This window comes from Amia ocellicauda, chromosome 6 (assembly GCF_036373705.1).
Source record: "Amia ocellicauda isolate fAmiCal2 chromosome 6, fAmiCal2.hap1, whole genome shotgun sequence".
In the NCBI taxonomy this organism is placed as follows: Eukaryota; Metazoa; Chordata; class Actinopteri; order Amiiformes; family Amiidae; genus Amia; species Amia ocellicauda.
The window spans coordinates 31,148,849-31,164,426 of NC_089855.1; the positions used below are offsets into that span (position 1 = coordinate 31,148,849).

General features: G+C 40.8%; 1 protein-coding gene across 4 annotated transcripts in view; it reads left to right on the plus strand.

Annotated features, from left to right (window-relative positions):
• The window catches only part of gsk3ba (glycogen synthase kinase 3 beta, genome duplicate a), a 68,332-nt gene that overhangs the window by 31,510 nt on the left and 21,244 nt on the right, over positions 1 to 15,578 (plus strand). For all 4 annotated transcript variants that reach the window (XM_066706884.1, XM_066706888.1, XM_066706887.1 and 1 more), the window contains exon 3: positions 7,174 to 7,257. In XM_066706884.1, coding sequence (XP_066562981.1) covers positions 7,174 to 7,257 — 84 coding nt within the window. The remainder of the gene's footprint in view (positions 1 to 7,173; positions 7,258 to 15,578) is intronic.

Here is a 15,578-nt window from a genome sequence, read left to right on the forward strand (position 1 = left end):
TAAAATAAAAGAATGCAGATTGTGCAATCCAGCTAAAAAGAATGCAGACCCCTTCCTTCTATCATCTCATGTATTGTGCTGAAATGCATTGCTTGTGAGTGTTTCAGGAAGTACTTGCTAATTTTAGGCTATTGTTGACTAACCTCTATCAGTTTTCTACCCACACTAGGGGCATTATTGACTATTCCTACCATATCTACCAAAATTAAAACATTTGATACATAAAACCAATATAACGCATACATTATATTTATTACCAATGGAAAAACTTGTTTTCTTCTGTGGAATCCAACATCTCTAGAATCTCTCATTTTGGAAGACCTTTTAAAGGCATAATAATACTCAACATGTGCATTTGGCAGTTCTAATTAGTCAAGTGTTTGTATCTTCTTAACCATACTGGCAACCCAAACAGGCATTTGCATATCAAGAGAACATATGTTTTAATGAAACTGTTGGAGTCCACTTTTGTGTTTGATACTGCAGCCATTTAATGCAAGGCTTCTGCAATGTTTTTCAGGGTTTTTCCAGGGCTGTTATTTCATTCAGCATCATAGCCTGTTACAGCAACAGGTTTTTAATATATATTTTATCCATCTACACCTCATTTTGATTTGACACCGTAATTTGTTTTACTGGGGTATCCCCCTGCTTCTCTTTAAACTCCAATAATACTGTATTTCTGTTGCATCTTTATATCTTTATTTTCCTCACATGCCTTCTTTTGATTTCCCCTTATTTTTCCATTAGGAATACTGATTCAGTGGTTCATTCTGTAGATCTCCACTGGGATCTATCCTGTATTTCTGTAGACTTTGGATTTCCACCCCTCAGCTGAGTTGTTAAAATGTGACTGATCCAATGTAGTTACAGGCTTGGCTACTGTGCTCCGGCGAAGCCCCTGAATACATTTAAATGGCGGAAATGAGGGGAAGATGTTAAACAATTTCAGTGCACCTTGTGCAAGCATTAACCAGCAATGTCAGGTTAGAATAACTTACTCTTGTCCTGGCATGGTTGGCTGTCCTGCACTTGGGTGACTGTTTTGGAAGTTGGAATCAACATCCTGTGGAATTCTGCACACAAGCTACTTCCTTTAGACCTAACCGAATTATGCAGATTGCTTCGTGAAAATGGTGAAAGTGGTAAAAACTATGCCTGCAAGGACGCTGCTTTCTGATTGGGTGACCTGAGTGATGCTCAGCAGGAGGGAGAACTCAGCCTCAAAGCAACCCTCCCAGCTTTTTAGACCAGTTGCTAATTTGAGCTACTGAAACTTATGTTTATTTTCTATTAAGAAGCTCAATTTGCACCACATGTAGTATCAAACAAATTAATCATGGAGTTTTAAAACCTATTCAGAACACCTATTTGATAAAGCTAATGATATTGAAAATTAAACCAACCTGAAACACTTTAATGCGGCAAGGTGAAGCTTAATTGTCAAGTAACACTTGGATGGGCATTCAATTTGTAAAATTTGAAATCTTTTGTTTCCATGAAATAGAACATGAATACAGACAGTTTGAGAAGAAAGAAAGAGGAGGGAAAAATCAGTAATCCTATCACTACCTAGGTTAAAAATAACCTTTCTTTGTTAGGCTATTAAAAGGTTTTACCAAGTGATTGAAATGGCTCCTTGGCTGTAATGGGATATATGTGGACAGCTATCATGTTAGAACTGCTGGAGAGATGATGGTTATAGTCAGTTAGGTTACATATCAGAGCTGTGTGCGACCAATACCAGGGCCCCCAGTCCCAAGAGCTATAAGAGCTAAACCTCAGTTTGGAGACTTAAGCACATCAGATGCCTTAAGCTGGGAGGTGGCCTCCTTCATGTACGGAGAGGGCATGCGGAGGCCATTCAGTACCTTCTGACTTGGGATTTGTTACGACTCCTTATTAGCTGCTCCCCTCCCCTCATTGTGCCCAAACCTATGCACAGACTGTTACAGGCAACGAGTTTGCACTAACCCAATGTTGCTAATTCTCCTCATATGACCCCATCTGCATTTTGGGTCCGATTTCTTACTGCCGAAATCCCCGCATTTGTCTCGCTGCAATTAGACATTGCTAGGCAGACACCGGAGGCGCCCCATGAATTACCAGTAATTAGCAGTACATAGTAAAACAAATACCAGTAGCAGAAGACGCATGCAATCAGTAGTGTCTTTGGCTGGTCTCATTTGTGTTGTAGTGAGGAAAAGAGGCCTTTTGTTCTGTGAACCAACCCAGCCCTGGGCTTATATCCTTCCAATAGAAGAGGAAAGCTGGCAGCTATGGAGAATAGAGGTTTTTGTTTGTGTTTATATAAAAAACAAACAAAAAAAAAACCCTGCCACACTTTCTAGACATCTTCATTCTTGAAAAGCTCAGACTCCCAATCTATGACTCTCCTTTCACTTTCAACCTTCCTAGCCTGCTTTCAATCCCCACAGATTCGAGGCTAGCAAGATTTGCAAGGTCTGCCCCAACAATCACATTATGTATCTCAATTCCAGGAACACATCCGAGTTTGAGTGTTGAGTTGTTCACGTACTTATCAATAGTGGTCCAGCCTAAGTTGTCTTATCCTTCCTGATTGACTGTAACATATGGATTTGCCCATGCCAGCAACAAGGAGGTCATGAATGCACTTTTAAAGCCTACTGGCCACAGGAGTTGAGCCCTCTACTGCCAAGAGGTTGGCTTTCTTTTTGAACGCCAGTTGAACCTGACTTGACCTCACACTTTTTCAAAAGCCCGTGCTGTAGCCTGTGAAGATCTGTGAAGAACTCCTGAATTAATCGTCAGGGATCATCCTTCAGAATTCAGGGACAAACATTGACACTGGAGGTACTAGATACACTGCTTTGCAGGCACGCAACCCAATCTTTCCAATGTACCAGCTGCCGTGGACGCGCAGGTTGCTCTAGCTCCCAGCTGCCTCCGCCCCCTGGGGCTGTAGTAGCTGCAGTGTACTTAGTCATGCTGCTTAGGCTCAGCACACACTTTCCATAAAAGGCACTGAAGCCCCACCCAACTCCCAGCTGTTTACATATGCTTACAGATACGTGCTGTAGCAGTCTGCCTTGTCACCTCTAGACCGGTTAGCTGTCTACAGTGCGTATGGCAGCCAACCATGCAATTCTAAGAGGAGGAAGCGTCAGTGAAGCGCACAGGTCTGTGTTTCAGGCTTTTTATTATGTCGTCAGATATTCCCCCTCAAGGGCTGGGGAGGATCCTTCTGGAATCCTTGGTTAGCCCCGGGGGGCGTTTCTGATCATCACATCAGGCAATAAATGCTTGTCCTATCTACGGTCATATCTTCTATGGCATTGGCTTTCAGATTGTCACGGTTGTCACTCTTGTTCCACACCTGTAATGGATACTAAAATGTTTCTGCTTTCAATGGGAATAATTTATTTATATGCGTTATTGTCCAGAACACTAGAACAAATTCTCACGTTTAAAGTTATCTGCAGACCAAAGTAGGGGCTTGCGTGAGTGCTGTTTAAGTGAACGAATGTGTGAGGATGTATCCCTTGGTAACTTTTCAAATGCATTTCCTGCTTGGCAGTCTGTGTTGCAAGGAATTGAATGTGGTGCTTTCAGAATAGGACTTCATATTCATCCTCCCCTAAATAGCTATGTTTTTGGTTAATTTAAGCAAATATATTCCTTCAGTATTCCTGCTCAAAGTGCTGGATGGAATCAATATCATTGCCCTGTGAAGGCTTTCCTAGTACCAGAAAAATGCACCAGAGAAATATCCAAAACGCCATCAAAACAAGCCCCTTTCATGTCCAAAGCCAGCAATTTCTCAGGTTCCCATTCCACTGGCAGGGGAGGCAGGGTGGTTTCATATCACTGCACCAATAAATCAATTTGCCAGGCTTTTGCAAAGTTCACTTTTTAATGAAAAACTTGAAGCTGTGGAAATCACTCTCTCAAACTGAGGAAAAAGCAATAAAAACCTCCTGTCTGATAGTTGCAAAACACTTGCAAAAGTCTCCAGTGTTTGCCATCTTATAAGGTGGTGCACTCAAAATATGAATATTTCACATCAGAAAAATATTGCAGTTAATAGATAATACAAAAATGAAACTAACTTTTTTTGCTTCTGATCAAATATATAGAAAAATGTATTAATATAGCACAGTGTTTCACTCATAAATTTGCATAGGCAGGGTATAGCCTGTATTTTTATTAAACATGTTTGTCCTCACTTGCGTACTTGCTGTAAAGCAGGTTTGGATATTGTTTTCTCACAGAACTTCGTTAATATGTAGTATCCATCATTCTTTTAACTTCTTTTATCACTCTAGAGGAGAGGTGGATAATTTAACAGAGGTGGGATGGAGAGAACGCTACAAATAGAACACTATTTCAATTCTGCCTTTCTGGTTTTTGCTTGCTTTTTTCACTGGTTTCCGCCTCTTTTGAAAAGTCCAAGCCATCGACTGTGGATTGGTCCATGTGGGCTTTATTCTTACTACTTTCCAGCTCTTAGACGTTTCTCTGCCTTTTGCTTTCACAGGAGCAATAAAGAATTTGATTTGGTTAAGGCCAAAATCTGAATCTAGAAATCCTTTGGAGGTGTAACCATACTATTCTGTAAATATTGCTGTCTGTGGCAACTCTTTCCCCTCTAAAGAAAGAATTGAAATAATCACTGTGGCCCCCTGTCAGGTCCTATCCAGTTTGCTCAATGACTTCCAATGGTGTAATCAGGCCTTTGCATAGAGACTGATATGAAAAATGTGGTCAACGTGAGTCAGAGATTCTCAGTTGTGCATCTGATTGCTTGCAAAAGGGACACTTGGAGAGCAAAAAAGCCTGGCCTTCAACAAGCTGCCTCAAAAGTAATTCCTGTTTCTCTACTAAGGAGGCTGGGCCTTCTGGTCAATGCGAGCTGGTCATTGGATGTTTTGTGGTGCAGGGGAGCCCATAGGGGCCTGACAGACTGTCTGTTTCTGATTTTATGACCATCTGGCGCAGCTGGTAGCACAGTCTTTTCTTTCTTTCTTTTTTTCCCTCTTCTCCTTTCTTCAGTTGAGGTATTGTACAGTCTCTATACTGAAAGAAAGCCAAAAAGACAGAGAGAATGCATTAACATATTTAGATAGACATGGTTTTATTTTTGATTTATTTATATAAACCAAAGTTAACAGCTAGACAAGTTGCATTGTGTGTGTTTCCTTTATTCCCCTTCATCAACAGCTCTTCAAAGGAGTGAGTTTAATTGGCTTGTTCCCTCCTCTCTATAAGATTTGTAAGATTCCTTTCCGTAACTAAATGTAGTTCTTACCCTGCTGGAAAGGGTTTTGGTGAATCTGAACGCTGTAAGAAACTTGACAGACGGATTCTCCCCCACACACACAGTCACTAGTGTCATTACATCTAATTGTCAGCACCTTTGTCATTTTAAATCCAATGTCAACCAATGTGAAGATTGTACATGATCTTAGTGATTTTTATCCTTTTATCTTTATGCTTGATAGTTCTTGATGTATATTGATTTCCTTGCAGTGAGCGTGTAGTGGAGTCTGTGGATGAATAGACATTTGTTCTATTGTCCCCTTTCCTAAAGCTGTCTATTCCTCTTGTGGGCAGTAGTAAGACTTAAAAGAAAACATTTTATTTCCTTTCCCTTCAAAAAGCTGAGCTGGAACTAGCCAGGTTTAGAAAAGTATAGTTACACACCTTCAAGTGATCAAAACATTGCAATCCATGGTTTCTTCTGTGATATAGAAATGTACCTTGTACTCACACAGATGTGATTGTACTCCAAAAATGTGCCAGCCACCACTTCTTTACACACACTGGCAGTCCACAGCTCAAACGGCTGCCCAGTATAAATGGTGCAGTGGCAACGTACCAGGCTCACTGATGTGCGGTGTTCCTCAGGGGTTGACGCTGGCTGTCACCTTGAGGAAACCCCATCCGACTACTCACACACCCAGTCCCATCAGCCCTGATTTCCAATGCCAATCCAGTGTCTGTAATTTCTCTTTGTTTGCATCCTCACTAGTGTCTCAACTGATAAACCCCCCGCAGTCGGGATGTCATCTTGCATTTGCACAGGGTGGTGGTGGGCAGCCGGGTTAACAGTCCCTGAGGCTTGCTGGCTGCCTGCATAGGTGACTCCCTACACAGCTCCTGGAAAAACTACAGGTGCTCCCATTGCATCAAAGTATTGGTGAAAAGGCAGTTCTTTCATTTTTTACCTATAATTATGTCCTAATTGAGCTGACCTGAAATAAAGCCTTATTCCGTATTAGGGTTTTATTCACAGGCCTTTCTGCTCTAGTGGTTTAATGCTTCTGCCATGAGTACCATTGAGAGAAATGTACCATTCCCCAGGAAAAATGACAAGCTGTATTTGGGGTTCGATGCTAGTGTGTGTTCACATCACCTTACTATAACTCCTGCATTTAAAACTGCCCTTTGTGACAATCCCTCCCACATCTTTTAATGAAATTTTGCTACAAAATGGGAAGTGAAAATCTTGAAGTGATCTCTGTGAATCAAAGTTCTTCCTTTAGTAATGGACAGTTTGTCACAGTTCCACTTCAAAGGAAGTGGGGACATATAGGGGAAGGGGGCTCTGGGGAGCACACTGCATTCCAGTGAATCTTGTTAATATCTATTTTCAACTGTCCATTGAAGAGATTATCCACATATAGCCTATTTATTTATTACACGCTCAATTATGGGCCCTTGCAGAAGGTTTACGATTTGCATAAAAGCTGTGAAAGGAGACCCCATACATGACAAGCAACTGAAACAGTCCGTTTGGTCGGTGGTGGGTGTGTTTTTTTTTTTTTTTATAGGACAGTAGAGAAATCCAGAAAATCTAGGTAATTACAAATGAAGGGTGAGTTTGCCGTTGTGCATATTTAGGATTAGACTTTCTAAGAACTAGTGAGATGGGAGTGTGGATGGGACGCATGCCATTGCTTTAGAAATGCCCCGCGGTGATAGCTCACGTTTGAGGTTCAGCCCTACCACACTTTTTGTGCAACTCAGTTAGTCATTTGTTTCTTTAAGAAGTGTGCAGATTTTGAGTCACCTACAGTCAGCCCTGGAACTCGCGTACCTTTGTTTAAGATGATGGAGGTAAATAAACACAAATATAAAATCTCTTCAGGGTGCTCACTAATTCATTTTTTTTTTTTCTCCCTCTTTCAGAACCGAGAGCTTCAGATCATGAGGAAACTGGATCACTGCAACATTGTCCGATTGCGCTACTTCTTTTACTCCAGCGGGGAGAAGGTAAGGCTGTTCGTTTTGCACCTCTCATACAGTTGCTAATGTCTTGGGATGTCTCAGGACAGGTAACGGGGGGCCAGATGCCCTCCCACCCCCCACAAACGCAGCAAGCTTTGACTCAGAAGTCGACCACCTCCCTGCAGCCTGCGTGCCACATGATTTACTGTCCTCCTTTTAGCATCAAGATGACATTCTGTAATTAGTCCCAAGGCTGTAATAATAGCCAAGGTGGAAAGAATACAGACTGGCGTCTTCCTGCAGGCTGACAACTCACCTGTCTCTGATTGAAACATAAATGCGGTTCCCACACCCACTCAGGGGAGGCCTCCGAAGGCGCGGGACTGAATCAGATGCGTTCAGCTTCTTAAAACTCATTTCAACAGGTTCTACTTAAATATTTAGTTTTGCAGAGTCTGTAGCTTCGCTTTTAAAGATTGAGAATTACACTCTGACGTCTGAAGTGGTCTCATTCACTTCCGTCTGGTAATCTATGCAATGAGCCCATGAGACACCTCTCTCAGGAAGCAGCTCACCCGCCTGTCCATGAATAATTTAGTGTCCCACTCTGCCGGGATGAGACCTAGGATGATGTCTCATAGCTTCTTCCTATAGACCAGTGGAAGAGATTTGCATCAGGCTGCTTCAAACGTCTGACACTTGCAGTCGCAGCAAAATTAAAATCTGAGCTCCCAATCGCGGTACAGTAATCTACTCCGCCTGTTGTCGTAATGCTAATAAGGAAATGGAGGAGGAAATACTGCTCGGTAGACCCTAAATCACTTGTTATTTTTCAAAATGGCTTCCATACCTGGTACATCACCTGTCGGGTAGAAACGTCAGAGAGACAACCTGAACTGGAATTTAAAGGACAAACTGCACAAGCATGTCTCTTTATGCTTTTCAAATGACAATCAACATTGTTAATGTAAGGCCTGTATTTTAACATGATAATATAATGTGTTTATTTGTGAACCCCCACCTGCTTTTTCTCTGTTTTGCAGACTTTGTGCACCTGTGTACCAGGCCTCACAGTACAATGTTGATTTTGCAGTAGTTATCCTGAGAGAGTGCATGTTGGTTTCAAAAGCATTTCCGAAATAATTGTAGACAGGGTCAATTGTAGAATCTTGACGTATAATAAATGGCAACTGAGGGATTTTGAGGCATTGAAGGTGTCACCAGGTTACACTCGTCACGTATGGTTTTATTTTAATAGATTTGTATGTTTTTGACCTTTTAACGAATGGGGAGGGTTAGTGCAGTTGCTGGTTTTGTGAGAACACTAAGGCTTTCGGCATTACAAAACACACATCAGGTCAAGCGGTATATAGCCTTTTTCAGCAGTGTATAGACTCTACATATTTGTTAACATTTTACAGGGATCATATTTTTCTCTTTCCTTGATACCTCTCCTCTTTTATTGACTTGTGTTCAGGTTGTAAACAAATGAGTAAATATTATAATTCTGACTTATTACAGCTATGAACTACTGGGCACTGTCATATAAAAATTAATATACACTCACACCTATCTACCCATCTACCTATAGCAATATACACACATAGTATTATTTTAATATGCACCCCATGCTGCTGCTGCAAATCGTGTGAAAGTTTGTGTGTTTTTCTGTATTAGTGTTTCTGTTCACTTTTAATCTGGGTTACACAAATGCATGTATTCTTTTACCAAGATTTCACATTCCAGAATTAGAGGCGACTGGAAAAGCCTAAAGCTTTACTTGTCTGAATGAAGAGCAAGTGCAGAGACAGATGACAACACTTTTAACAACACTTTAAACCCTCAACACTGCTTAGCATTTCAGAGAACTGCTCCGCGCCGCTCTCGTCTCTTCAGTTTACTTTGCATCTAAAATAACAACTGCTTAACATTTGTCAGTCCTTTAATCACAAAGTCCTTCATCAAAGGCATATACTGTGTGTTCCAAAAAGGATAAAGATATCACGCATTTAATACAGGAGCAAAGGAAATGAGTAAACATTGTCAAAATTGGATGGTCTGTAAAAACTATAGTAACAATTCCACTTATATATGCATATAGGAAATGACATTCATGAATCTTACATACAGTTAGATTACAAATGCAACTTGGCTAAAATGTGATTGGTTTGTGGTGACAGGTTTGGCTTCTCTTCCCTCCTGTGCCTCCCATATGACTTGACAGTGTAGATTTAGGACTCCTGACCAATGTACTTGTGCAATGCATCGTCTTTGCTCTCGGTGAGTTTGTTGTCCGGCTGTAAAATGTATCGATCACGTTGCCTCTTGGGTGCGTTTTGAGAAGCTACAGTTTTTGGCAGGAACCTCCACTGAGGTCCCATTATCCTGTGTTCGTCGGGGTAAAGTGAGCCAGTCAGGAACCCTAATTGCATATCCTGTCCCAGCTGTGCCCAAGGAGTGAAAAAATAGGATGGCATTAAAGAAGGCGAGGCACAGGGGCTATGTTATGACTGAATTCAATTCTATCTTGCCTCGCTGCTGTTTATTTAAAGATTTATTGTTACTATTTGTGTCAGTACTAGACCATGGCCATGTATTATAGATGGAATGCATTAATTGATTTTAATTTTCTTTCTTGCTTTCCTCCCCCTCTCCCCTCTATTGAACCAGTACATTATTTTTCCACAAAGATCCTGTACTAAACTGTCACTGCCGATAGGCCAGCTTCCAACAGGGCAATATTTGTCTGATGTGCTGTGTGATTTAGTGACTTCAGCAGTTTTCAATATGAGTTTGGACTGGCTTCAGACAAGTGTGCTTTAGTTCTTCTCGTTTTAGATGAGTCTTGATGTCATCTTTTTTTTTTAATTGGTCAGTGGCCATGGAAACTGCTAATGGGTTCAGCCTTTTTAATTTAGCTTTTAAAATCTAGCTGATTTGTATTTAATGCCAGCCAATCTGAAAGATTTGTGTATTTAGAACTCTATAATACATATTTAGCAGGTGGACTATGCTGCTCCCATGAGAAAATTTAGCCACGGTCCATTAGTTTTGAAGGCAGATAAAGCTAAATGCTTTTGCAGGCAGCAGGTGGCTCAGATAGTGTCAGTCATTCAGACGAGCAGGATGCAGTGGCAGTGATTTTTATCAGCGCCCTTATTTGACAGCATTAAATAATGTAGGTCTTGGCTTCACTTTTTGCAGGAGAAAAATGAAATGCTTTTAGCCTTTTCTTCATTCAAGAGGCATGTCGTCTGCTTGCTTGTTTTCAGTGTTTGGCCAGGTTTGTAGCATGAGTTTTTGTTTGTTTTCCCCATGAATAAATGTGGAATTATGAAATCTTGCTAATTTGCAGTGAACACCTATGTTGTTTGACCCAAAGACCTAGACTTTTTATTACTTCATGCATAAATTATTGCAGCTCTTGAATAGTGGAAATCAGCAATGGAGTGATTTGATTTAAGTAACACAGAGCTCGGGCTTGGACACAATTGAGAATACAGTTACACCAGGACCATGGTTTAAACCATTGTCTCTTCCCAAACCAGTTGCCGCATGCTATGAAAATTACATTAGCTCTGCGCGTTTCTGCAGTTTTTCCATCAACAGCAATTGTATTGACTGAATTTATAAGGTATGGGATGACTCGTTCAGTATTAACAGCAGCACACCAAGATAATCAATCTGAAATGTATTTTTCACTCTTTAGGTGTTATAGTATTAATATCCTAGCAGCATCAGTTATTTCCTAAGGTCGTGTCTCATTTGTTACTTTGTGTACACCACCACAACCCCCCTCCCCTTTGGATTGTCTTGTTTTATTCTCGCCAGTTGATACACATCTTGGTATTTTTCCTGAGCTTCGTTAACACTGTAGTCAATTAATCTTTTTGTTTCTGTGGACAGTGTTTCTCTTCCATTATTCATGCTCCTGTCCTCTTATCTGAAAATGAAAGCAAACTAGGCAAGTATGTAATCTTTAAAGATGCGAAAATCCTCTTTTCCTTAATTTGCATCGCTTTGTTCTTTTGGATGCCTTTACGGACAATCATCCGGATATTTTGACATTCGCTAAAGGGGTCACAGTTATTTTCTGCTCATCTTTGCTTTGGCTGATTCCTAATCTTTTGATGAGTTGGTATTTTGATCATAGAGATGCAGCACCAGGAATCTCTATGCTGAAAAACACTCCTTTTGAAGGTTACTGCAATGGCCTTAACATCTTTCTGCCAAGAATTGGAGGTTACCTATGGTACATAGTGAGTAATGTAACCTGCAAAGCTTACATTTGTCTACCTGATTTGTACTTTACTGTTCAGCATGTGGGTTGGTTTATAAGGCGAGTGAGAAATTAAGTGCTATGGGGCTAGAAGTACTTATTCCTGAAGATGTATAAAAGCCGACATTATTGTTCTTCAGTCTGATTAACTATACAGGAAGTCTGCGCATAAAAAAACACTATTTAAAAAGCACCATTCCTATAAGCAGTAATAGGAATGATTAACTTCTAATGTTGAGGAATGACTTGCCGAACTTTGTGATTAAGGGTTTGAGATTGACCGGACCTATTTGGGGGGTACTCTGTTTGAAGTTGAAAGACTCTGTTGCTGTGCTGATATATTTTGCAGTCAAACTTAAGCAAAATCTTTCCAGTTGTACTTCCTATAGTCTGGCCTGGCGCTATCTCCGCAGTACTGCTCTCTGCTCTGCTAATGCAGTTACAGGGTGCTGAAGTATCCAATACATCTGAATTACCTTGTGTCACATGGACCAACCGTGTGACCTGTGGCAGTTTCCAATCAATATGCCTATCTTTTGGAACAAAAAATACATGAGGGCTGTGGGATTGAGGGGGCGGTTTATCAGCTCTCATGTGCTACAGATGCTGTCAACTCCTGCTGTTGTTTTAACAAGTTTAATTTCTGATTGAAGAACACGCAGGGTTAAAAAGGGTGGAAGAAATACCCCTTTAAAATAACTGGAATATTCAATAAGGTCACCTTGAGCTTGAGCTTGTTCAGAAAATCCCCGAGAGCCACTTGCCCTAGGTTAGTTTTTCCTCTGCTTCTGAGGTTCAGTCTCTGTCGATGTCCTAGTCTTGAGCCTTGAGCCTTTGCCACATGTTGAGCTAGCTGCTGTTAGCGGAGTATTGGAAGAGGGTAGTTTTGTTTCCGTTTAAGGTTTTACCAGTGATACCCTGGCACATAAACGCACAATTAAGGTCTAATTGTTTTTTATGCTGCTCGAAGTTCAAGGACACTGAAGGTTGATGTCTTTTACTTGTTCTCTTATGTATTGACCCACAGTGAGTTGCAAAGCTTTTACAGTCCCTTTATTATCGTCGTCACTATCTTTATCAACATCATTTAATTTTAAAAAATAAATTTACATTTTCTGTTTTTAGCCATGCCACCCCCCCCCCCCCCCACCGTACCCAGTGCTTCACGCTTCAATTCTAGGGTTTCCATAGTAACCACAGTGATTCTGTCATGTAGCATAGATATCAACTAGGCAGCTTCAGAGATCTGGAGCAAATGCAGCTCATGCTACCATGAAGAGAAGAATAAGAAGAAAAATAATATAGTACAGTACAACCTCTGAACTTGGACTGAAGTTATAAACAAAATACAATTGTATGTAGAGTGGAACAGAGTGATTTGGAATACCGATTGTCTAATATATGGGTATTATAAGTCAAGATTTTCACTGACTTTTCAAAGGAATTAAGAGGGCAGACAGAGTCACAACTGATAGCCATTCTTCTCCTGGGCAGTAACATTCAGGCCTGTCATTGTGTTTGTCTTTACTGTGATTCAAGGCCCACCAGATGCAGTCCACTCTCATTGTTGGCCACCTTGTTAAAACTGCTCTTTCGATCTGTATATACTGGAAGTCACAGGTTATTTTCCTGTGTATTTTTCTCCTACCACACTCTCTGCACAATGCGTGACCTGTGTGCATAACTGGTGGAGGCTTTTTCCCCATACATTCTGTAGCGACGTTCTCGATAGGGGCCAGTCAGAATTCAGAAATGCAAGGTTTTCCAGATATATTTCACACTGAAAAGATCATTTGTTCACACTAGCTCAGTATTGTTATGTATTGTGTTTATGATTCCAACAGCTATGCATGTATTTCTAATTTCTGTGGATGCACATTTTCCGTCAGATATCAAATGAAAGGTTAATATCATGGGAAGTAATACCGGTAGCATTCTGTTGATTTTGGTTTCATAGTAATTTCCAGCTCTGTACTTAAGTGGATATTGTCTTCATTCTGTGCCTATTTGCTATGCATATCTTCGCAATTGTCTGCTTATTTTTGTATTGTAATGCCTTCTGTGTTGAAAGCTGTTACTCCAGTGATCAGCAACTGTGCACAGTCACTTACTTACTGTAGGGTGAAAAGCACTTCATTAGAGCAATTTATGCGAGCTTTTCATGAATAAAATTAAAGCCAAGCTTCTTAACATTGTGCAAATTATCTTCCCCCAGGAGAAAGCCAAAAATAAAGCATAGTAGGTGACGGGGTTTAGATGAGTTGAAATCGCGCCCTGCCAATTACAGCACGCAAGTCAATTTTAGAAGCTGGTTATAAATGGTAAATGCAGTAATTACCAATTAAAAAATTATCTTAAGAGCAGCCCCCTCCCTTTTTACTAATAGTTAACTTTTCAAATGATTAGATAGGCCTTTGTGGAAAGTAGTGTATGTTGCCTTTGAACTGATTTGATTTTACAGTTACTTACCTGACCTAAAACTAAAAAAAAAAATCAGGCTTGTGATTAATGGAAAACTTTCTGCATATCGGAGCCTGGTGTACTTAAATCAGCCATAACGTGGATACAGCAACGGCGTGTCTAGTGCTACTCTGTCCTACATACAGTTTTCAAAGTCATTAAGCCACCGCACTCTGCAGCTAAACCCACTACTAATGGTGATGTTCTCTGGCAGTTGAATTAAAAGAATACTGTAAGCCGGTAAGCTTTGCAGCGCACGGATCAAATTGTAACCTGAACCCCAGCAAACCACCTCAGCGAAAGCTTGTAGAAATGCAGGGAGGGAGGAGAAGCGGTTCCTGTGAGGTCCTGCTGTCCGAGTCATGCTTGATGAGAAGAGTGCTGACGGCAGCAGGTAAAGGAGTTGGCCGACAGCCTGCAGTGCATTGTTGGAAGCCGGTTCTGGAGATAGGTTTCCTGAACGGTAACAGTAACCGCTCCCAGATATTCCGCCTGGCACAGAACTACTACACACCCTGGCACTGGCAAGACAGATGAAAACAATTAAATAGTTGACTGGGTCAAAGTTTATCTGCCGGCAGGCGATCTGTGGCACATATAGATCCAAAACCGGATAGTTAGCATGAAATCACAGTGGCGTCACAGGCAGGGTGCTTTGCCAAATTCAATTATTAGGATACCAGTCAAATGACTGTATTCCTGCTGCTGTCAGTGACATTGCAGTGTGCCAGAGGTCAAGTGATGATCTAGTGATGTTCAGGAGGCTGCTGATTTGGAGAGCTGGCTGCCGGTGCTACACATTGCACTGCAGCGCCAACGTGGATGGGGTTCTGCAAATGCTTGTGTCCTTCAAACACTACATTACATTACATTACTTTATTTGTCATTTAGCAGACTCTCTTATCCAGGGCGACTTACATTTGTACCCATTTATACAGCTGGGCATTTTACTAGAGCAATCTAAATGAAGTACCTTGCTCAAGGGTACAACAGCATTGCCTTACCTGGGATTTGAACCCACCATCCAGTTATGAGTCCAGAGCCCTAACCACTACTCCACAGTGCTGCCTATCACTAATGAGAGCTTTTGTGTTATTGCATTCAAACTACTCTATTAATCATTTTCTAAAAACAAAAGCATTTTATTTGCCTCCCAGCGATGCATTATTAATTTTCAGTATGATGTTAATTGGATTTTTATTACAGTTGTTGAGCTGGATTGCTTTTATTCATTCAGTTCCAATATTTCAACTTGCATTATACATTTTTTTTTTAATGGTTCATTCTGTTCACAGCTATTAGTAAACTTCTGTACATACAGGCTCTCTCATATTAGTGTACAGTGAGGGGAAAAAAGTATTTGATCCCCTGCTGATTGATTTCTTTGTCAGTGGGCAAACGTACACAGTCTATAATTTTAATGGTAGGTGTATTTTAAGAGTGAGAGACAGAATAACAACAACAAAATCCAGAAAAACGCATTTCAAAAAAGTTATAAATTGATTTGCATGTTAATGAGGGAAATCAGTATTTGATCCCCTATGAATCAGCAAGATTTCTGGCTCCCAGGTGTCTTTTATACAGGTAACGAGCTGAGATTAGCAGCACTCTCTTAAAGTATTTGAAC